General features: G+C 41.2%; 1 protein-coding gene across 1 annotated transcript; it reads left to right on the top strand.

Moving 5' to 3' along the window:
• The first annotated feature begins 5,934 nt into the window (after positions 1–5,934).
• Positions 5,935–22,082, top strand: LOC132770268 (zona pellucida sperm-binding protein 4-like). The gene is given in 10 exon segments (XM_067466221.1): positions 5,935–6,012; positions 6,014–6,144; positions 7,732–7,817; positions 7,820–7,865; positions 10,269–10,461; positions 16,186–16,285; positions 16,365–16,490; positions 17,984–18,123; positions 20,858–20,936; positions 21,919–22,082. Coding segments are annotated over 10 exon segments (1,143 nt in total).
• The last annotated feature ends 739 nt before the right edge of the window (positions 22,083–22,821 follow it).

The following is a 22,821-nucleotide window of genomic DNA, read 5'->3' on the forward strand; positions in this document are numbered from 1 at the left end:
TAATTAAGCCTTTGTGTGAAGTGAATGTGCAGCACATATCCCTAAATTCCACACAGCATAGGAGAATGTCTATACAAATAATACTTGAAAGCAACTTGGTGCCATTACACATTGCCTAGTAAAGCTACCTTAGTTTTACTGACCACATTTTTAATGCACTTATGGCTTACCACGTTATCACATCAGGGCTTTAAAGAGGCAGCTTTGCATTTCTGCTACCTGCAGAATTCTGGAAAATGTAGTACAGGGTGGGGCCTTTTAAATTCTCAGATATAGACGTCCTTGTCTTCTCAAACTACATTTCCCAGAATTCTGCAGGTGGCAGAAATGTGAACCTACACACTTTAAAAGCTAGTCAGTTACACTCTGATGGTTCCAAACATAACTTGTTATAAATACCTATATTACAGAGGGTGAGACACTGAATGTTGTTCCCACTTAGAATGATACAATTGGTCCTCTTTATTCATGGATACTCCATCCATCCATGGCTTTTTAAAAATCCAAGAAGAAAACCGTGTCATTTTATCTAACAGCACTATTCTAATACACAATTTGAGTATTTGCAGATTTTGGAATCTATAGGGCAAGTGTTTGTGGTGGTCCTAGGATCAAACCCCAGCAGATACTAAGGGCCCACTGTATTTGCTGTTTGCATTCAATTCATAACTGCGCTTGCTTTTTATTTAGATGCCTAAGCTGTATATCTAAATGTGTGGCTGAAAGTTAAAGTTACTGTGATGCTAGAAATTTTGGAACTGAAGGAAAATTTAACCAGGAGGGTAGAAAATTCATATTTAGGGACAACAGTCTTATTCTGCTACTGCATCCCAGAGCTACACTTTTTGAGCAAGGACAATAATGCAGATTCTTATTTCTCTCCTCCTCTGCATTAAAGATTTACTGTGCAGCCATGGCTGAAGTCTTTTTTCCTCCTTTTCCCTCTTGCTGTAGTCAGCTATTTAATTGCTACTTTGTTATATGATACCCTGAACACAGAATTGTCAGCAGAAGGTTTTAGAGAAAGAGAGAGACACATGTCCTTAAACAGCAGTTGAGTATCTACAGAAAACCACACGTTTTTACAGAGTGGGTGGATCATTCTTCCGACAGCTCATTTTACTCGAGTGGTTCAGCATTAAATGCCCCTCCAAATAAAAGACAGTGATTGGAGCAGTCTTTTTGAAAGGTGAAGTGATTGAATTACTACCAAGTAAACAAGCTGATGAATCAGTGAAATGAATTAGTAAAACAAAATTGGGGTCAGAGCTTGGAACACTTGCGAGAGAGAGAGAGAGAGAGAGAGAGAGCGAGCTCTATGCTCGCTGGGTGATTATCAGAAGTATAGTCCAAAAAACTGACTTTTTAAAGCTCTGCTTAGGATGATGGCATTTTATGAAACCATTTTGTCTTTAATTACTGAATCTGTTCCACAAATGGTTGGCTAAATCCCTGCCAAAGATAGCTGTTCAATTGGGCACAACAAGACCACTGCCTCAGGCGGCAGATGCTGACAGCAGCAATGGTAGCCCTTTGGTTATTTCTCCGGGACTCTACAGCTGTTCTGTTCTGCTATATAACTTGGTATGAATCTGTTCAAGACCTAAGAGGATTTTCCCATACCTAGTGCTAAAGACTAAAGTGCTTGGCTTGTTCCTTTAGGACATAAACACTAGGCATGAGCAATCCATGGTTCTAAATGGTTCTAAAGTACTTACATAGCTATGGGGTGCTGGTGCTTTGCTTCTAAAGTGTTGCTAAAGTTCTGGTGGTGAAAATTTTAGAACTCTAACAAAACTTTCATAATTTCATTATTATTTCATTATTGGAAATTTTTATGACAGAACCAATTAGGAACTGCCATTTATAACAACATTTTGAAAGTTTTCTTAGAGTTCTGAAATTTTCACCACCAGAACTTTAGCAACACTTTAGAAGCAATGCACCAGCGCCCCCTAGTTTTGTAAGTACTTTAGAACCATTTAGAACCATGGATTGTCCATGCCTGATAAACAATATCAGGGTGTCATCTTGTCATTTGCATCAGACAAAATTTTCTACTGGCCATCATTGAGAAGACGCAGCGGCGGTAAAGGTGCGCACAGGGCATGGGAGGAGAGAAAGGCGCACACCTTTCCCTTCTCCCTTGCGCGTCTTTCCTGCCTCCGCTGCCAAAAAAAGTGCACATGTGGCAAGAGAGGAAGGGGAGTGACATGCACTAGCCCCTCCCATCTCACCCCATGTGCGGCTTTCCTGCGTCCTCCCACCGCTGCCCCCTCCACCGTGGCCGCACATGGGACAAGGAAGAAGGTGCATGCACGGCAAGAGAGGAAGAGGAGCGGTGAGCACTTTCCCCTCCCCCTTCGCCCCATGCTCGGCTTTTCTGCTTCCTTCCGCCGCTGCCCCCGCCACCGCCACCGCGGCTGCGCATGGGACCAGGAGGAAGGAGAGCAAGCCTGCGGAAAAGCCTATCGCAGGGGCTTCCTTTTCCTCTGCCATTGCCGAGGCTGCCGAGGAAGGCTTGCCTTTCCCTCTTCCTCCGTCGTTCCCTGACCCGAATATAAGCCGAGGGGAGGTTTTTCAGGCTGTTTTTTCAGGCTGAAAAACTCGGCTTATATTCAAGTATATATGGTACATATAAAATATCCAGTGAATACTTATCAAATATTCAAGCAGTTAAAGAGTTCAAACAAGTGTTTGGAATTCAGCACCACACTGATCAAATTTTGGGAAAGACATACTGGGAGCATTTTTAAAAAATCATTAAAATGTTTATTACTTCCAATTGGGCATTTTGTGGAGTGTGAGTATTTTGCCTAGGGGCCCTTTTCTTTGGATCCATTCTTTGCAGCTAGTATGTAAATGATTTCAGTATTAAGAAAGCCTTGCTGGAAACGAAACATATAATTACATTGCTTTCTCCTGGAGCCCACACACAAAGAGAAAAAAGGTGATAAATTTTACATTATCAGAGAGAATCTGTGATGTGGAGAACAAATAGACATAGGTTTTAGTCATGATAACGGCAGAGAGTAGAACCAGTGACAGCTAATACCTTTATTGCACCCCCTTTGCTTCTGTTCACCCTCCAGGGCTCATTCTTCTTCCAAATGATCAATTTGCACTTTTTGAAGAATTAGCTTTAGCAAAGTAGTCAGATGGTGGGAAGAGAACCCAAAGCTCTTTACACCAGTCTATCCAAGACTGATCCAACTTGTGACCCCTGGGCAGCATGCAGCCCAGAATGGCTATGAAATAAAAATTTAAATTTTATTAAAACATTATGAGTATTTTTGTGATTTCTTTTTTAATTCAAGTGTGCATTTCTACTGTTTTCACTGTAGATGAAAACAGAATGTAATGGAATAATGAAAGTATGTTATGTCCACAGATATTAGAGCAGTATCTATAATTTACAGTATAATTGCAAGCAGTTTGACCAGAAAATAAAAGAAGCACTGATAAAATTAACTAATAACATAAAGAGCAAGAGGACTCTGTTGCAATATTGTGTAAAATGAACTGTGAAAAAGAATTCAAGTGTGTATTCTATACTAGGCATAGTGTTAACATGCACTGTACACTTTTGCTATTTGTGTGCATGCATGCCTTCCGTTTTTTGGCAGTGTCAGCCAAGACTATTCCTTTTCTTTCAATGTGGCCCAGGGAAGTGAAAAGTACCCCTGGTCTAACCTATACATGAGTAAGTTACTGATTTTGGGATCACAATGTCAAGAATCCTTTAGATGGTATGGCAATACCATTTCCAAGCTCTGTATCCACCATGCAGTTTTTAAGCTGAATTTTTGGACACCCTATTTAGCACCCCTGCTTTCCATGCCCTTGGTATGTTCCCTACTTCCCCTGTCTATATTCTCCATTCTGTTTGGCAGCTTATACCACAAGGGGGGAAAAAAGAACAAATATTCTTTGGCAAGAGTGCTTTCCTTCCTACCCTCTTTGTTACAAAGACATATTGCTGCAGTATACTGCATGACATGATTTCTCAGCCTCAAGAGCCTGGTCCCCTCATGCCTGCCATGTTTCTTGTGTGCAATATGAATGCCAGCCATTTACACAAATATAAATGAATACACTTGGGAGCTACATAGCATTTCTGCTAATTGCAGTTGCACCTCATTTTCAAATGCTAAGCCTATGATTCAGGCTATTGGAATTAAGATGCAATGAAATCAACAAAACTTGCTTCTCAATAAAAAAGAGGAGAAATAAAATGTGGAGAGATAAAGGAGGAGTAAAACTAGATTATAAGAAGGATACAGTTTGTGCAACTTGAGGGTATGGACAGGATGCTTGGAGAGGTGAGAAGAGACATATGCGTGCTCAACCTCTGCCCTTATGAACTCGTAAAAGGAGACAGTGGGATCAGCCAAGCAGGTTGAATGTGTCCCTATTGATTCAGCATAGAGTCCTTCTGGGTTACCTCTTTGAAAAGGGACTAGAGAGGATTGTTTTACAGTGGTCTGGGACCTTTCTGGAGGAGAGAATTCAGAAATGGTTACCAGTGTATTTCTGTTCAGCGTTCTGGGCACTGGCCTGAGGACTCAGTTTTGTCTGCCTTGCTGCTCAACCTTATATAGGAAACCACTGAATGAGAGTATCTAGAGTTCTGAGGGTCAGTGTACCCATTCCTGGGTAAATTAGGTGTGGATCTACAGGGACTCGTGCCTTAATTACATTCCATTCAGATTAATGTCACACAGTATATGGGGGACTTCCTTTAAAAAATTGCAGTGCATTCAAAATGCTTTGGCCATGTTGAATGGGGAAGATGTTTGTTGTAGGTTTGTTTCCAGACACAATGTGTGACTTAGGTTGGAAAACAGTGACCAGGTAGCACCAGGTCATCCAGTTTAAACTAGCCGAGTAGATGGAATTGACTACAGGTATCCCATATCCAAATCAAACACCTGAAGAATGAAGTTAATTGTCACAGTCATAGATCCTCCATGGCAATTGCTTCTGATTATCTAGGCATCATTTGACTGCAACTGGCTTTCTTGACAAATGCCTTGATACACAATCATCTGTTATTTTTCTAGAAAGCAAAGCCTGCTAACCTCTGACTTTCTGCAAATGGACTTGCTAAATGCAAAATGTCATTTCTTGTAAACAAGTTAGGATGGAGCTCCCTTGATGACCGATCCAATGCATGTTGACTCAGGAGTATATACCATTGAAACCAATAGCCTTACTTGAGAGTAAACCTTAATAGTGTTGCTGTATAATGCCTAGTCATGTGCAGATCAAGGCCCCTTATAGTAACCAGTTGATTAAAGTAGACAGGGAATCTTGTGGCCCTCCAAATGTTGCTGGATGGCAACTCAGAGATTCTCACTATTGAAAATGCTGGCTAGGGTTGCTGGGAGTTGAAATCTAGCAATATCTAGAAGGTTTCCTGCTCATAAATTAACTGTGTCTGTACATAGGATCAAATGCCAAGTGGCAGCCAATTTCCATTGCAAATTTTCCCTTCTACTTAGTGCATTAGGAATCATCTATGAAATGATCACAGAACCTCTAGTTTCATACATTGAAATATAATGTGGCTTCATCTATTTTTTAAAACTATAATTTATTATTATTCTGATCGAGTAAAGGAAGAGAAAAGATTTACAGATGCTGCCTCTTCTATCACCATTTTGAAATTTGTTTATTTTGTCTTGGCAAATATGGATGGATTTTGAAAACTAATTTGAGAACAAATAAAACTGAATAAATGTGGAGCAGGTGCTGCTACAATTTAAACGTGAAAGAAGCAAAAAGATATGAATTGATTTCTTTCCCTTATTTCCAAGGGACTGATGCAGGCTTACTTACTGATAACTCAAAGAAAGCACACACTTCCAATCATAACCTAGTTAAGCCTATATAAAGATTTCCTTTGGGTTGCATGGTTGTTGCGGAGGTAGCATGGCTGTAAGAAAATGGCTTTGGACCCCAACAGGAAGAACACTATTCTGGATGGTTATCTGGTCGTTTTTGGTAGTACTGGGTTGCTCCCAGCAGTTTCAAAGACAAATCAAAGTTGTGGAGCAGTGGTATAGTTTACTGTGGTAGTGAAAACTTGCAATTCACTTTGCCTTCAAGATGCAAAGATTATTCCCCTTCTAACTGCTCTGGGTAAGTGTGTCTTATGAAGTAAACATCTTGCAAAAACCAAGAACCTCTTCACATGGCCCTTTTGGGGCCACACATCCTCCCTCCTTCCCACACCATATGATGGGGATGGGACAAGGTGTGTTGACACCCTGTCCCTGTCCCCCTCATACAGGAAAAAGGAGCAAAGTGCAGGTAGCTCTGTCGGAGCTACCCAAAATACACTTTTCTCCCTGGTGCTTCCCCTCCCCCATCCTTGCCATGAAACAAAGTGGCAAAACAGGGCTAAAATGCCTGGTGTGAAGAGGTCCCAAGTGTTGGTAGCAAACAAAACTAGTGCCTCCTGCATTTCAGGCTGCATTGTAATTCTTAGGAGGTATGTATACTTGTAGTTTAATATAAGAAGTCCATTCTTAAAATACTTCTTTTGTAATTCCTTCAATCCTACTGGATATGTTTTACAATACAGCAGCTTTACCTTTCTGCCTTTCCTCCGGGGTCTTTGGTACTTCCTTTCCCTGTTAGAGTCTACACAATAGACTGCAATCTAAGTTATGCCTCTATTTCTCACATGCATAGTTTAGCAGACTATATGAACAAGAACGTTTTGTTATTATACTAACAAGGCCAATCCCTCAGTATCTTTCACCTTGGCTGGATAACAGAGGAGCTATTGTAAACCTCGGTGTTGTCACTCAAGGGGCTGCCCTCTTTGGTTTAATTTCAGCCTGGTATTCATGCAGGAAAACAGCTGTAGTGACTCCTTATCTCTGCTCAGGAGCTTGTCCTTGGTTCCAGGTTGTTTTTCAACAAGCACATACTTAGGAATGTACATGCATACTGTACATCTACAATGAGCTTGAAAGGCTTCTATTCTAGTCATATACTGTAACAAAGCCTATTTGTCTAAAATGCTCATCAGGAATCAAAAGCTAACAGAGCTCCAGGAAGGGGATGGGTTTATTGTAGATGGTGCCTGACACTGATACAAAGTGTTGTATATGTTTAAATGATTTCCTCTCTTGAACTGATTTTTCCTCATGGTTAAAGTTCTGAGCCTTTAACTGGCAGCATTTCAATCGGGCACAAGCTTCCTTATCACTTAATCTCTATATTGGCTAAGTGGCAAAGATCCACACAAGTTGATGCCTGTAATTATATATAAAGGTCTACTTGTAACATGGTTTTTAGAAGGAAGTAGAATATTAAACCTTGTTTTAATTTTTTTGTGTGTGTTACCTTACAAAATATTGGGTGTGCTCCTTGGAACAGTATAGTAGAGAATCTTGCCTGATATTATGAATCTGCAAATTTGCATGTCTTCTGTCCTGATTTGGGTAATTGTTGTCCATGCATCATGTGCATTGCTTGAGAGTTGAGATAAATTGAAACAAATGACATTTTCCAGCAATCATAAATCCTTCAAATTCTAAGTGACTTTTCTAAATGTGTATCTTTAGCATTCTGGTATGTTTGTTGCTGTAATTACCATAATTCATGCAAATAGGGTGAGTAGAAGCTCAAGTATAGCAGTGGTGTATTTCTAAGTCGATGGTGAAATGCTGAGGTAGCATAGTTACTAAGACTAGCTTCAGCTCTAAATGCTCCAAGCAAGAGCATTTGCCAGGAGGTACAGAGTCAAAGCAGGCTTCATTATGCTTCTCTGCTGGTATCTCGGTGAGAATGTGAAGAAAAAGGCTGTGTTATATCTATGGTGATCCTCAGATTCCTTGTTACTATAGAAATACAGGAAGGTTGGAATCATCATAATTGCCACCATTTATTCATACATATAGTGTCATCACTGTTGCACATAGTGTGTTTCAGTCAGGTCCAATGCAGAAGACACAATAACATTGCACACAGACAAGAGAAAAAAGAACAGAAAAACTTTATTCTTATCAGCAGAGTTCAAACATAAACTTGCAATGTATTTTCGAAGGCTTTCATGGCCGGAATCATGGGGTTGTTGTAGGTTTTTTCGGGCTATATGGCCATGTTCTAGAGGCATTCTCTCCTGTCGTTTCACCTGCATCTATGGCAAGCATCCTCAGAGGCAGTGAGGACCTCCCTACCTCTGAGGATGCTTGCCATAGATGCAGGTGAAACGTCAGGAGAGAATGCCTCTAGAACATGGCCATATAGCCTGAATAAACCTACAACAACCGATTAACGTGCAATGTTGCAAATAAAAACAAACAATGCAACAAACTACATCGTCCTTGTAAACAGAATATGGCTTCTTCATCTTCATCCAAATGAGGGAGCAGTAGAAATGGTTGAGCAAAATGCCCAAGTAAAAGCTCCTCAGGGCAAAAGCTAAACTGTATTCTAAAACCCATACAGTTATACCCTGCTGGGTGTGGTCCAAACTTACTCGTTGACCTACATTAGCAGCTGCACACAATAATAAACAGTATAAGGTTTTCTTTAACACGCACACACACACACACACACACACACACTTGATCCTGTTACAACTTACTGTAACAATCACTGTATGTGGTGCTTTACAAAAAAAAAAAAAAGCAGTTCCCTATCTTCCGGCTTAAAATCTAATGACACAGCAGACATATCAAAGGTGTAGAAGTGATGGAGAAAATTAAGTCAGCTGGTACTGCTTCTTCTTCTTCCCCTGCAAGATCATGGCAATGGCAGTTGGAATGGAGTGTCCTTCATCTGCTTCTGGACCCAGGAATGAAGGTGCTATGCCTGCTTCTTATTTATTTTTATGTAGAGCTTATATCTGCACTTCAACCGCAAACATTCTCAAAGCATTTTACAGATCAAGAGTTCCCTGCCCTCAGAATTGCACCTGCCTCTTTTTCCTTTCCCTCAAATGCCAGAACAATGGCGTTTAGGATGAAGAGGACTTGCCATCTGCTTCTGGGCATTGGCATTGTGGACCAGTACCTGCAGATTCTTTTCTCCTTCCAAGGCCAAGGCAGAGGCATTTGAGATGGAGGAAGGATTCTCATCTGCTTCTGTGCCTAGGACTGGATATTTTAAATCCCTTTCTACTGCTCGAGTTTTAGCTTTTTCTGACACATTGAAGGTGTCACATAGAGAACATGCTGTGCCCTCACAGCATAACCCACAATACCGTAATATACTTTACAATAATTAATCATTTTGCTAAACTGTGCAAGACAATGTCTATTAAAAAGCTCTTACCATGGGCTGGAAAGAACAAAAACATTTTAGAGCTGAAGTAAATGCAAAGAAGTTGAGTCTGAATGAGGCTAATCCCAATTTCTTTAATGTATTAAATAATCTTCAGAGGAGTGTTCTTACCAGGCATGTAGCCAGGATTTCGTTTTTTTTTTTTTGGGGGGGGGGGGTAAAAAAGTTTCAGGGGGGATTTCAGGGGGGGCTGGGTTTTGGGGGGGGGGCTGAGTCTGAGTGAAAGAGGGTCTAGCCTAGCAAACCTTTTGTATCGTTACCCCAATACCCCCATGCATATGGGATATATTGAGTATGGTGATCAGATCATGATATGAATAAACATAACAGTTTAAATAATGCACCAGTAAGGCCTTTTCACGAACCACCATGAGAATTTCGGGGGGGGGGGGGGGCTGAAGCTGCTCAAGCCCCCCCCCCCCCCCCGGCTACATGCCTGCTTCTTACTTTGGCAATGATACTCCCACTCGATATATCAGGTCTTGGAAGCTATGATGAAAGTTATCCTGCTTTCCTCTTGGAGAACAGGCTGACCAGAGCGCAACAAGGACAATAATCCCCCTAGGGGTGAGAAAAGTGGTATACAAATACTGTAAATAATAATAAATAAAGGCTGACCTGCAGAAAAGAATATGATGTGAGGAAATGTATTAGATTAACAGTTGTATTTTACTTCAACATTGGGAATGGGATACCATCACTCATTATATTGAAAGTTAGCAGTTTAAGGGATGCAGGTCAGGCTGTGCAACATACAGAGCTTGTATTCTGATAGGTAGAAATGGCCAGACGGCTCAGAAGCAACAGATGGAGGGCTAACACTGTTTCTCCTATCATCCATTGCCTGAGGCAGTTGCATCACTTTGACTAGTAGTCAGATTATTTTTCAAGCTTCCTCTGACAGAAACTCACAGAAATCTTACAAAATTCCTAGGATCCGATATTAATGCTGTTGACTTTCACTTTACAGTGACTGCTTGCTGCACACCAGATGGTCACTTTTCATTTGCGGTATCCAGGGATGTGATTCTGCCATCACTAATTCTGGACTCTGCACATCATGTTGTTGGACGTGGCAGTGGTTGTGTTCCTGTGACAAAAAATAATGCCTTTGTACTCTATAACTTCACTCTCCCTGCCTGTGGAACTACTTTTCAAGTAGAAATCAATACAAAAAACACCACCCTTGAAAGCTCCTGTGTTAGGTCCTTTCTCTGACTTTGCCGCACTGATCTTCATGAAATCTATGCCTAGATGCATTCATCTTTATTAAAAACAAGGAATGTAAATCTTAATTTACTTCACTCTCACATGAATGAAAAACATGAAACAAAAATTCTTCCTGCTTCATGAGATTTCAAGTCTTATTTGTTCTTGACAACTATTTGCATTCTGGTACTTTTCTGCCAAAAAGAAGTTTTTGTACATGGAAAAATGTCTTCAGATGTGATACTCTCCCATGTCCACTCCCTGATGGCTCAACATAAAAGGACCGTTTTTACATTGAGGATGAGAGAATGTGGAAATATTCACATTCTTATTTGGGAATGCTACATAATGAACATTAATTAACTATGTAGAAAATAATGAAATACAAAGATACAAAATGTGTGATGCTTGGTTCAAAAACAGTGCATGTGAGAAAGATCTTGGAGTCTTCTGGGACAACAAGTTGAACATGAGCCAACATTGTGATGCAGCACCTCAAAAAGCCAATGGGATTTTGGGCTGCATCAAAAGTAGTAGTCATTGAAAGAAGTCATTGTGCCTTTGTATTCTGCGTTGGTTAGTTTAACTGGGCACCACAGTTAAAAAGTGATATTGACAATATGGAAGGTGTCCAGAGGAGGATGAGTAAAATGATCAAAGGTCTGGAGACTAGGCCCTATGAGGAGCGTCTTAAAGAACTGGATATGTTTAGCCTGAAGAGACGTTTTCTGCTGCCTTGGAAACTAAGACTAGGAGCAATGAGTTCAAATTACAGGAAAGGAGATTTCATCTGAATATTAGGAAGAACTAATGTTCAGATGGAATCTCCTTTCCTGTAATTTGAATATGAGCTATTCAGCAGTGGAACTGTATGCCTCTGAGTAATCTGAATATGAGCTATTCAACAGTGGAATTCTATGCCTCGGAGTGTGGTCAAAGCTTCTTCCTTTGAAGCTCCTTCCTTGGACCGGGCTGTGGTGCAGCTAGTTAGTAGCCAGTTGCATTAAAGCACTCCTGACCGAGAGGTCATGAGTTTGAAGCCAGTCCGGGTCAGAGTAAGCTCCAAAACATTAATGATCTAGCTTGCTGTTGACCTATGCAGCCCGAAAGACAGTTGCATCTGTCAAGTAGAAAATTTAGGTACTGTTTTATGCAGAGAGGCTAATTTAACTAATTTACGACACCATCAAACCTTCCAGCAGTGTGCCTAAGAAGGAGGAAGTGCTCCATCAGGGACTCAGTGTCACAAGTAGATGGTGAAGTGACAGCTCCTCCTGTGGCTGGAATTGAGCATGCCCTCATGAAATTGGAAAGCTGGAATGTTAAATTGCCTCTGTGTCTGTCTATATATGTTGTGTGTCTATGGTATTGAATGTTTGCCATGCAGGGTGAGAAGGGCAGAATATAAATACTGTAAATAAATAAATAAATAAACTTTTTAGCATAGGTTGGATTCCCATCTGCCAGGAATACTTGGGTTGTGCTTTTCCTGCATGGCAGGGGTTGGATTAGATGGCCCGTGTGGTCTCTTTAATTCTGTGATTCATTGACCCATTCCTAAATAGCTAATTTAAAGCACAAATAATCAGGTATAAATGTAAGAATGAGACATTCCAAGCTAGTGAAAATAGCAGAGCTACAAGGACCTTTCAAGGCTGATCAAACAATATACTCCAAAAAGACATATGGGTGGGTAAAGGGGTCTGTTTTATAGATGAGACTGTATAGGATCTGCTGTATAGTTGGCTCCAGTATGGTATCATGGTTTTAACATTGGCTTATGGTTCTGGAGACCAGTGTTTGACTCTCCACTCAGTCATGGAAAGCCATTTAGAGACCTTGAGTATCTCATCTTCAGATTATTGCAAAGGCAACACCACCACCCTGGACAAATCTTACCAAGAACCTTGTATAACGGAAACCTGGCTGGACGAGGGGGGAGGGGTTAATCTCTCCCAACTCTGTCCACCAGGCTATTCTGTTCAGCACCAACCAAGGCTTGGAGGGCGGGGAGGCGGAGTCGCAGTGGTCTATAAGGACTTTATTCCACTGATCAGGTGTCCCATCCCACAATCATCCTCCTTTGAGTGTGCCGGCTTTAGGATAGGTGACCGGGACAGGATAGGGATTCTGTTAGTGTACCGACCACCCCGCTGCACTACAGTCTCCCTACCTGAGCTAGCGGGGGTGGTCTCGGACATGGTGTTGAACTCCCAACGGCTTTTGGTCCTGGGAGATTTCAACATCCATGCCGAGGCCTCTCTTTCCGGTGCGGCTCAGGACTTCATGGCCGCCATGGCAACCATGGGCCTGTCCCAGCTAATATCTGGTCCCACCCATAGTGCCGGACACACCTTAGATTTGGTTTTCACCCAGGGATGGGATGAGGGTGACGGGTTGGAGGAGCCGACCATCGCTCCTTTGCCATGGACCGATCACCACCTGATCAGTTTTAGACTAACTGTGCCTTCTAACCTCCGCAGGGGTGGTGGACCCATTAGAATGGTCCGCCCCAGGAGACTTATGGATCCTAATGGACTCCTGACGGCTCTTGGGGATTTTTCCACCTCCTTGGCTAGCGACACTGTCGATGCTCTGGTCTCTGGCTGGAATAGTGAGTTGACCAGGGCAATCGACACCATCGCTCCGGAACGCCCCCTCTCGAGTAACCGAGCTAAACCAGCCTCTTGGTTTACTGAGGAGCTGGCAGCGATGAAGCGAAAGAAGAGGAGGCTAGAGTGCGTGTGGCGCCAGAACCCCACCAATCCAGCCCAAACACACCTGAATGCCTTTTTAAGGTCCTACGGTGTGGCAATAACGGCAGCTCAGAAAACATTCATCACAGCCAATATTGCATCAGCGAAGAATCGTCCAGCGGAGCTTTTCCGAGTTGTCAGGGGCCTGTTAAATCCGCCAAAAAGCGAGGCCTCGGATAACCCGGTGGCTCACTGTGAAGCATTTGCACGATCCTTCGCGGATAAAATTGAGCGGATTCGGTCAGGTTTCGACGTCATGTTAACGCCAGTCTCTGGGGATGTAACGAGAGCATCTGCTTGTCCAGTTTTGTTGGATTCTTTTCAATTGGTTCAGCTTGAGGATGTGGACAGGATCCTTGGAGAGGTGCGACCCACCACATGCATCCTAGACCCCTGCCCTTCCTGGCTGATCAAGGAAGCCAGAGGGGGTTTGGCAGAGTGGGTGAAGGTGATGGTTAATACCTCCTTACAGGAAGGAAAATTTCCGGCGAGCTTGAAACAAGCTATTATAAAACCGCTGTTGAAGAAACCATCACTGGATCCCACTCAATTCGACAACTATCGGCCAGTTTCCAATCTCCCCTATTTGGGCAAGGTCATGGAACGTGTGATGGCAACACAACTCCAGGGGTTTCTGGTAGACACTGATTATCTAGACCCGGCACAGTCTGGCTTTAGGCCGGGACATGGAACTGAGACAGCCTTGGTCGCCTTGGTAGATGATCTACGCAGGGAGCTAGACAGGGGGAGTGTGTCCCTGTTAGTTCTGCTGGACCTCTCAGCGGCCTTCGATACCGTCGATCACGGTATCCTTCTGGGCCGCCTCATGGACATGGGGCTCGGAGGCACTGCTCTGCGGTGGCTTCGATCCTTCCTTGAGGGACGGACCCAGAAGGTGTCATTGGGTGACACCTGTTCGGCCCCACAACCGTTGTTGTGTGGAGTCCCACAGGGTTCAATCTTGTCCCCGATGTTATTTAACATCTACATGAAGCCGCTGGGAGAGATCATTCGGAGTTTCGGACTAAGATGCTATCTCTATGCAGATGACGTCCAAATCTGTCACTCCTTCTCACCTGTCACCAAGGAGGCTGTCCAGATCTTGAACCGGTGTTTAGCAGCTGTATCGGACTGGATGAGAGCTAACAAATTGAAATTGAATCCAGACAAGACAGAGTTCCTACTGGTCAGTCGGAAGGCCGAACAGGGTATAGGGTTACAGCCTGTGTTAGACGGGGTTACACTCCCCCTGAAGACGCAGGTTCGCAGCTTGGGAGTGATCCTGGACTCATCGCTGAGCCTGGAACCCCAGGTCTCAGCGGTGGCCGGGAGAGCTTTCGCACAATTAAAACTTGTGCGCCAGCTGCGCCCGTACCTTGGGAAGTTGGATCTGGCCACGGTGGTCCACGCTCTTGTCACATCCCGGTTGGATTACTGCAACGCACTCTACGTGGGGTTGCCTTTGAAGACTGCTCGGAAACTTCAACTAGTCCAGCGAGAAGCAGCCAGATTGCTCACCAGAGCGGCGTATAGGGAGCATACCACCCCCCTGTTGCGTCAGCTCCACTGGCTGCCGATCCAATTCCGAGCACAATTCAAAGTGCTGGTTTTGACCTATAAAACCCTACACGGTTCCAGCCCAGTGTATTTGTCCGAACGGATCTCCCTCTACGTCCCATCTCGAAGTTTAAGATCTTCTGGGGAGGTCCTGCTCTCGACTCCGCCACTATCACAAGTGAGGCTGGCGGAGACTGGGAGCAGGGCCTTCTCAGTGGTGGCCCCCCGCCTGTGGAACTCACTCCCCGGGGAGATTAGATCGGCGACTTCCCTCCTGACGTTTAGGAGAAAACTGAAGACCTGGGTGTGGGACCAAGCCTTTGGTCATTCTAACAACTAAACTAAGGACACGACGATAGATATGGACAAATGGAATGGAACGAAATATGGACTCTGAACCCTGAGCTTGAGATTGTTTTAGCATGAGATTGTTTTATTATTTTATTATGTATTGATGTTTTAAATTAATTGCTGAATTGTTTTTGTATTTTGCACTACTGTCAATGGATTTGGGCATGTAATTGTGCCTCCACTGTAAGCCGCCCTGAGTCCCCCCCGGGGTGAGAAGGGCGGGGTATAAGTAAATGAAATAAATAAATAAATAAGAAAACGCTATGATAGTTGGGGCCCTTAGGGTCACCATAAATTGGAAATGATATGAAGGAACATAACACCACAGGTGAGGTTGGATAAGGAAGAAAAGGGAAGATTTGGGAGGTCCTCAGTAGTATTTCCATGATGAAAGCAATAAAATTAGTAGAGATAATGTTTGTGTATATAGTAGCAACAGAAAATAATGTAGTCATTTATTTTTGAAACAATGTAGAAGTCTGCCTACCAGGGCTCTCAAAATGAAAAAAAAATACTTCTTAGAGACATCTTCTGGACAATTTAATTATAACTGAATTTTTATGCTAGTGTGGGTGTATCTGACTACTCAGCCTTACTTTTGAATGAAGTACATCATAAAACTTGCATATACTGCAATTGTTTCTTATAAGCAAGTGATCAATGGAATCTTTTAAAAAGTGCTTTCAAGTTGGAATTAATATCTTGCACACACTTTTCCTTGTGTAAGGATAGTTTTCATATGAGCTATTCTTGTTTTCCTTTTATGGATCAAGGTAATCACAAAGCAGTTTTACAGATGACAATGGAAATGCTGCTGAGTTTTTAAAAACCAGAGAAAGTCAACAATTAATAAAAAACTATCTAATTATAGAGACATTGTAATTATATAGAAATAGTCCATGATTTATAAATATTTAATGTATGTATTTGGGTTTTCATTTGGATTTAGCAGGATGCAGGGAAAGTAAACTGGATTGATTCAGACTAATCTGTATTTGAAATAAAACAGGGAGCTGACAATCAAGACATATATGCTAACAAGCTGGTAGCACATCATGATGTTCAAGACTGGGTTATGGGATCAATTACATGGGACAGCACCTTCAGGTAATGTTATTTGAAACACTGACTGGTGTCTTCCTTTCTGATGCTTATATGTAACTGCTGATTCTCTGCCACTCACCGAGATGTATGTCAGCGGCAGATATTCAGCAGGTGGCTTCCTCCCACTCACAGTACAAGTGTTCACCCTGCTGCCTCCACCTTCAGTCCCTCAGTATGGTCCACTAAATCTAGAGCTAAGAATAGCCACAAGTAAGTGAAGTTATGTCCACAACTTTTATCACAATTGTCTTTCAGTTTGGAAATACCAACGGCTTTCAGTAACCACCTGCTTGCATGTGAAGTATAATATAGACAAAACTATGTGTTAATTTCCAAAGATTGAACTAAAACAAAGTGAATAAAAATATACAGCCTGAAATCCTGTTAGACTCAAGTAGAGTAGATTCAGTGGGTTTACTCTAGTTAGAAAAAAATGGCAGGATTTATAGAGTCATCTTCAAAATAATCCTACAGATACTGTAAACTGGAACAGTTAATGGTGCATAATAAAATGTCACTTAATGGTCCTAATATCTTCTCCCACTTGAAGAAATGCAGTGCAAGGCTGTTGGGGCTGCACATTATTAAATGCACTAGAAGGAAAGGTAATTACTTTTCCAGGTCTCGGAAGGCCAACCTTGTGCAGTAGGGATGGCTATCTCATACATTCATACATACATACATACATACATACATACATACTAGTGATTACAGGCATGTGGAAAATGGGACAACTTGAGAGCTTGGAGATAAACATGTAAAATCTTTGTTGATTTCTAGTATTATGATTCTGAATGAACAACTTCTTAGCAGTCAAATCCAACCACTTGGTTTTCACCCCAACAGTACAGAGAGAGTAGAGTAGTACTGTAGTGAAGATCCTAAAGGACTCTGTTTATTTGAAAGTAAGGATTCTGTTTATTTGGAAGTTTGGGTCCTGCAACGAACAGACTCAAACCTTGTCCTTTTTTATTTTGTGTAAAAAGCATTGCCTAAATAAATAAGTATACAACTGATAAAATAAAGCACAATAATTTTAGAACAAAAACAGGCAACAGCGACAGCAGTGTCTGTAGCTTTAAATAGTTCTTCCTCTGTGCATGAGGCAGGGCATTGTGGTCAAGGATACAGATGCTGAGTTGTTTGTTCTGCTCCACAGTCACACAAGGTGGAGGATTCTTCTAGGTAACCTTATGCTGATTCTAACCCTGTGCTGATTCTCCATGAGTACTGGGCTACACCAGTAGTGGTCCCAGTGGCATATCTTGATAAACAGATAAAGCCCTGAAGAAAAGTTAGAACTTTCTCTCCATCCCACCACTGTCTCTCTCATCTGGAGCTGGCACAGAAGAGAACTTTCTCAATGGCTAATGCTAGCCTGTGGAACTCCTTCCTAAGGGAGGTTCAGTTGGCTGTCTCTATGCACTCTTTCTGACAGTAACCAAAGATTTTTATTTAAACAGCCTCAGCCTTTAACTTGCTGTGTGCAAATGGGTTTGCTGTTTTTTTAAAACTCCAATATGTAGTCTATGGTTTTAAAATAGTTTTAATTGGACTTTTAAAAAATGAACCACATTTTTCCAGCTCTTTCAACTTGTACTGTAAGTCACATTGGGTCCCAAAGTCTGAGACAGGCAGGCCACAAATCAAACACATACATAAATTTAATACAACCTAACAGTTGTTGTCTTTTTTTCCTGCAGATGTCCATATGGGGAGACAAGTATCAGACTCAGATTGTACTTACAGGAGCAGATTTAGGGTTACAGTTCCATTTTCATTACCAATTAAAAGTACTTTCACTTTTGTGGACTCTGCTTCACAGCAGGCAGTCACTGGACCAGTAAGTTCTGAAAATTGCAGTGGCTTTACATGAGAATGAACAGATCTTAAATCTATGCAGATGAGAGAGCATGGTACCAGAAGATAGGGTTTCAGTGCCAGTTCAGATCCTAAAAGTGGAGCAGATGAAGCATTAGGGTGAGTTTAGCAATTGCACTATGGGTAAATAAAAATGTGTGCTAAATATAAAACAAAACCCTTACTTCTCTATGCTATGCTACTGAGTCTTGCTAAGGACTTGGCATTTCAATATAATTGTCATATATCTCAGTTAAACTTTCTTAAACATGTACACAAAAATGCTGTTGTACTGAAAATACATGTGGGATAATCTGTGGTTTCTCTGTGCAAAAATATCTCTGTGTACAAATTTTATACAGTGTGTCTAAACTTTTGCGATTTGTTTGAATACATAAAATCTATGCAGAATAACAAACATTGCATTCTCTTGACAAAAATATTGGAGAAAGTACAGAATATTTATTTCCTGTCCAGGAAAATCTTTGTCTCAATGTATTTTGCCCAAAGTGCAAAGAATCTTGTAGCTTGCCTCCTTTTCCTTGTCAGAATCTTGAATGTTGAAACACCTTCCCTGCTCCCCACATAAATATGAAAATATTATTATTATTATTATTATTATTATTATTATTATTGATACCCCATTTTATTTCCTCTTAAGGGGACTCAAACCAGCTGATTAATTACTGTTTTTCACACCCTATTATTTAGGCAAGCTTTTAGCAACTGGCTGGTTGCTCCAGACAAGGGTTTTAATGGATGTGCTAAACTACTTAATGTTATTGCTGATATGTTTAAGACAAACCATGTTTATATATTTTAATCAATTGTTTTAATTTTTAATGCATTGTGGTTTTTATTTGTACTTGTTTTTAATAACGTTAAAAGCTGCCTTCCAGCCAAACTCTAGGGAAAGAGCAAATCAAAGCAATGAAAAAAAAGCATTCAACCTGTGCAGAATGGGGGTCACACTCACCTTAACTAAGAAGGACCTCTTCACACAGCCCTTTTGAGCAGTGTTGTTGTGCCAGCAATCACCAGAAAAAGGGGAGACATGCAGGGTGGCTCGTAGCACCCTACTTGCTCTTCCTCATCGCATGGAGGGGGCAGGAGAGGGTGCGTTGGCACCCTTTCCTTCCCCTCATCAGATGGCAAAAAAGTGGCAATGCACGTTACCCCACTGCCCTTTCTGTCATCACATGGGGAAAAGGGGAGGAAAATACAGATACCTTCATCTGAGCTACCCAAAATACACTTTCCTCCCCGTAGTCAGGGAAGATGCACCTTTCACCACTTCCCCCAACTTTGGGAGGAAAGTGGGTAGGGTCTGTCATGGCGCACAGCAGGCCCCATCCTTGCTGAGAAGCAAAGCAGCAAAACAGGGCAAAAATGCCTTGTGTGAGGCTCATAATTTAGAAGCTCAGGTTTCTGTCATGGCCATGAGTGCTTTTACACAATTCAGGGCAGAGTCCCAATAACAAACCTTACCTGGAGGTATCTGGCCATCATAATACATCCTTCTGTTATATCCCATTGCTTCCATTTTCACATTATGGGACTGTCTTTCAAAAATGCTTGGAAACATCATCTGATCCAGGATGCTGTGATCAGACTGTTGCTGCTTATGATTTTTGTACTACTTCTTAGTAGGTTTCCAGTCAAATTCAAAGAGCTTGTTATAAATTATCAATTCTCTTTATGACATGTCCAGGCTGACAGTCTGTTTTGTGCTTGTCTGTTTTAAAAATCTGTTGGGAAAATTCATGTTGCTATTAGAGGCAGATTCATGAAAGAGGCTTTTGGTTTGCAAAGCAGGCTCTAGATTCAATGATGAGAGAGCCTAACCTAGCCATCTTGTTGTTATCCGTCTGTCAATAGGCAAGCATCTCTTCATTTTGGCAGTCTTTTGCACTTTAAGCTGGGTTGCTGCAAAACAGCGTGCATTCCAATTCTTTTTAACAGTAACACCACAGTTGAATTATGTGAATTTAATTATTTGAATGGGATAAATGATCCTAGAATATATTTTGGATATGACGAGCCTCTTCAGTCCTTGGAATATATGTACTGTCTATCATATTAGCTGTTGCATAAATACAACAGTACAGCATTTTTTCAATAGGAAGGCAAAAGATTAAGAAAGCTTTCTGAACTTCTGCATGTGATGAGCTGATACAATTGCAGATCCTGTTTAAGAGAAGGGAATAAAATTTTGGAAATGTTTAAGATGGGTCAGAAATGTAATCCGTGGAGTTTATATGGGACAAGAATAATCCCAGCTCATCCTGCATGTCAGTTGCTACCTTGAAGTCATCAAGAAAACAGGTCCTCTTCAGGTATGCTGATAAGAAAATGTATCTTAGTTTTATACCAAGCACTTACTATTTCATGAAGTAAAGATTGCCTCTGAGTAAACCTGTACTGCTTGCCCTGGAACAATTCTTACAGAAAGTCAGGTAATTATGTTTTCATGGGAATGAAATATTTTATGGTATTGTTCCTACAGACAAAAGACCTCTCAATTCAGAGACTCAAATTCCACAATAGGAAGGGAGGGTAACTTTGAGACTTTTTGGCCTAAATGCTTTGAACCTCTTAAAAATCATGTCCAACTGGAAGGGTTTCTAGCGGGTCAAGTTGATACATGAAGAACCACTGTTTTTGACTTGTAGTCTAACAGATAAAGCAATTACTTTGACTTCACTTTATTTTACCAGGTTTACTTCCACTGTAGTGCTGCTGCCTGTGTTTCAACAGTAATGGAGTCCTGCATGGCTCACTGTCCTAGGGTCGGAGGTAATAGTTTACTACTCACTATACAGGTGCTGTTTCCTTCTTCTTCAAAGCTGTTAATGATGGAATTTCTTGGTTGTGTTACTCTGCAGTAACTTGACTTCCAATAATCTTATTTAGTTTCTACCATAAGGAACTGCTAGTATTAAAACAGGGACAATGAAAGCACAATCAAACAGGCTATTGAAGAAAACAGTTTCTGAAGAACATAGGGACATAATCAACATATGCTAACTGCTTAGATTAACACCCTTTCTCCTTACTGCCTGAACCCAGGTGGTCCTGATAAATACTGTTTCCTTGAAATTCTCCCAGCCCAATATGCCTAACTGCCTAAGTAACTGTCAGGAACACAAAGTGCAAAGGAAACAACTAGCTCAAAGTCGAAAAAGTGTCCATCAGATACATTTCCGATACAATTCTACTTAAAAAGACAGTGTGGAAATGTTTGTGTTTATGTAAAATATTTATTTGCTATTGTTCAGGATAAATAGGCTTGTTCTATTAGTATGTATACATTAACTTGATTGCAGCTAGTGATCATTTGTTCCACCATGGCAATTGCTACTTAATTGAAAAAAAATTCATTTGAGATGATAATAGAATGTGGATAGGCATTCTGGAATGCTTTACTGTCTACCTCAAATTTGTTCTGACCTCAGTTGGCTATAGAACCATAGCATAATTTGAGGGCATTGTAGTCTAAGCCATATAAGATGTCTGAAATCAACTTGGTTTTAAACTCCCCAATCAAGAATCCATAACGCTCTAAGAATAATCTGTTCTGTGCTAACTTTCAAAGTGCCATCTATCAGATACACAATTTGATAAATTTACAATGAGTTGTAAAGTACCCTGTAGATATAAGGTAGTTCATGGACAGTCTCCATTAAACTTCATGAAAACACTCTTAACTTTTAACTCTAGTCAAAATTAACCCCAGAAATAAGTGGAAAAGTATATACTGACTTATCTTGTCCAGTAGCCAGAAGAGAATCTAAGAACCAGGTCTTACAAAACACCCCAAGGAGTTTAGTGACAGTGGAAGAACCTGTAGGCTTCAAGATGAGTAAAGAGAAAGGCAACATTGAACAGAAAAATAAGTGGGGAAGTGCTATAAGTTGGACTTTGAATGTCTATCAAGTCTAAAGGCACTGAGGCACATGGAAACACTGTCCCAGTCTTCCTTTGTGGGTAGGATAGCATGTAGGCTGTTTCACAGAAGATGGCTTTCTGTCCTAATATAGACATAATTTTGCAAGATGCTCAAACTGTTCAGAAACATGTCTGAATTCTGAACTACATATTTTTTTCTACTGCTATCCTTTGTGGTTACTTAGTATTGTAACCCTCTACTGAACATAAGAAAAAAATAAAGGACTAATATGATAGGCTGCTTAATCATCAGCAAAGAACCTATAATAAAGCACATGGGTCTGTGCATTCCCATCTGTAAACCTTCAAGAATAGCATATATTACTAGTTCTGCACAGGTAAGCTTCAAACTTGCTTGCAGCAGTCTTGAATTGTACCTCTGTTGGGCATCAAAGTTTGTATAGCTCCACCAATCTGTCTTCATTCTTTAAATGAAGTAGAGTTACAATGTATGCAACTTCTGATGAAGTAAACTGTATCTCTGAAAGCTATGTTACAAACCTTTTTCTTTAAATCTCAAAGATGAAACTACCATATTTTCTGGCATATAAGATTACTTTTCCAGTTAAAATATAGAGTCTGAGACTACCCCTCTTCCAACGCACACCAAATAAAAATTTAAAAAGCATCAGATTTGATTTCAATATGGTAATTTTCCTATTACTGTACCTCCTTCTCTGCCTCTCAGATCTCGCATCTGCAGGCTTCAGGAGACAGATCTGAGAGGCAGAGG

Source organism: Anolis sagrei, chromosome 3 (assembly GCF_037176765.1).
Source record: "Anolis sagrei isolate rAnoSag1 chromosome 3, rAnoSag1.mat, whole genome shotgun sequence".
Classification (NCBI taxonomy): Eukaryota; Metazoa; Chordata; class Lepidosauria; order Squamata; family Dactyloidae; genus Anolis; species Anolis sagrei.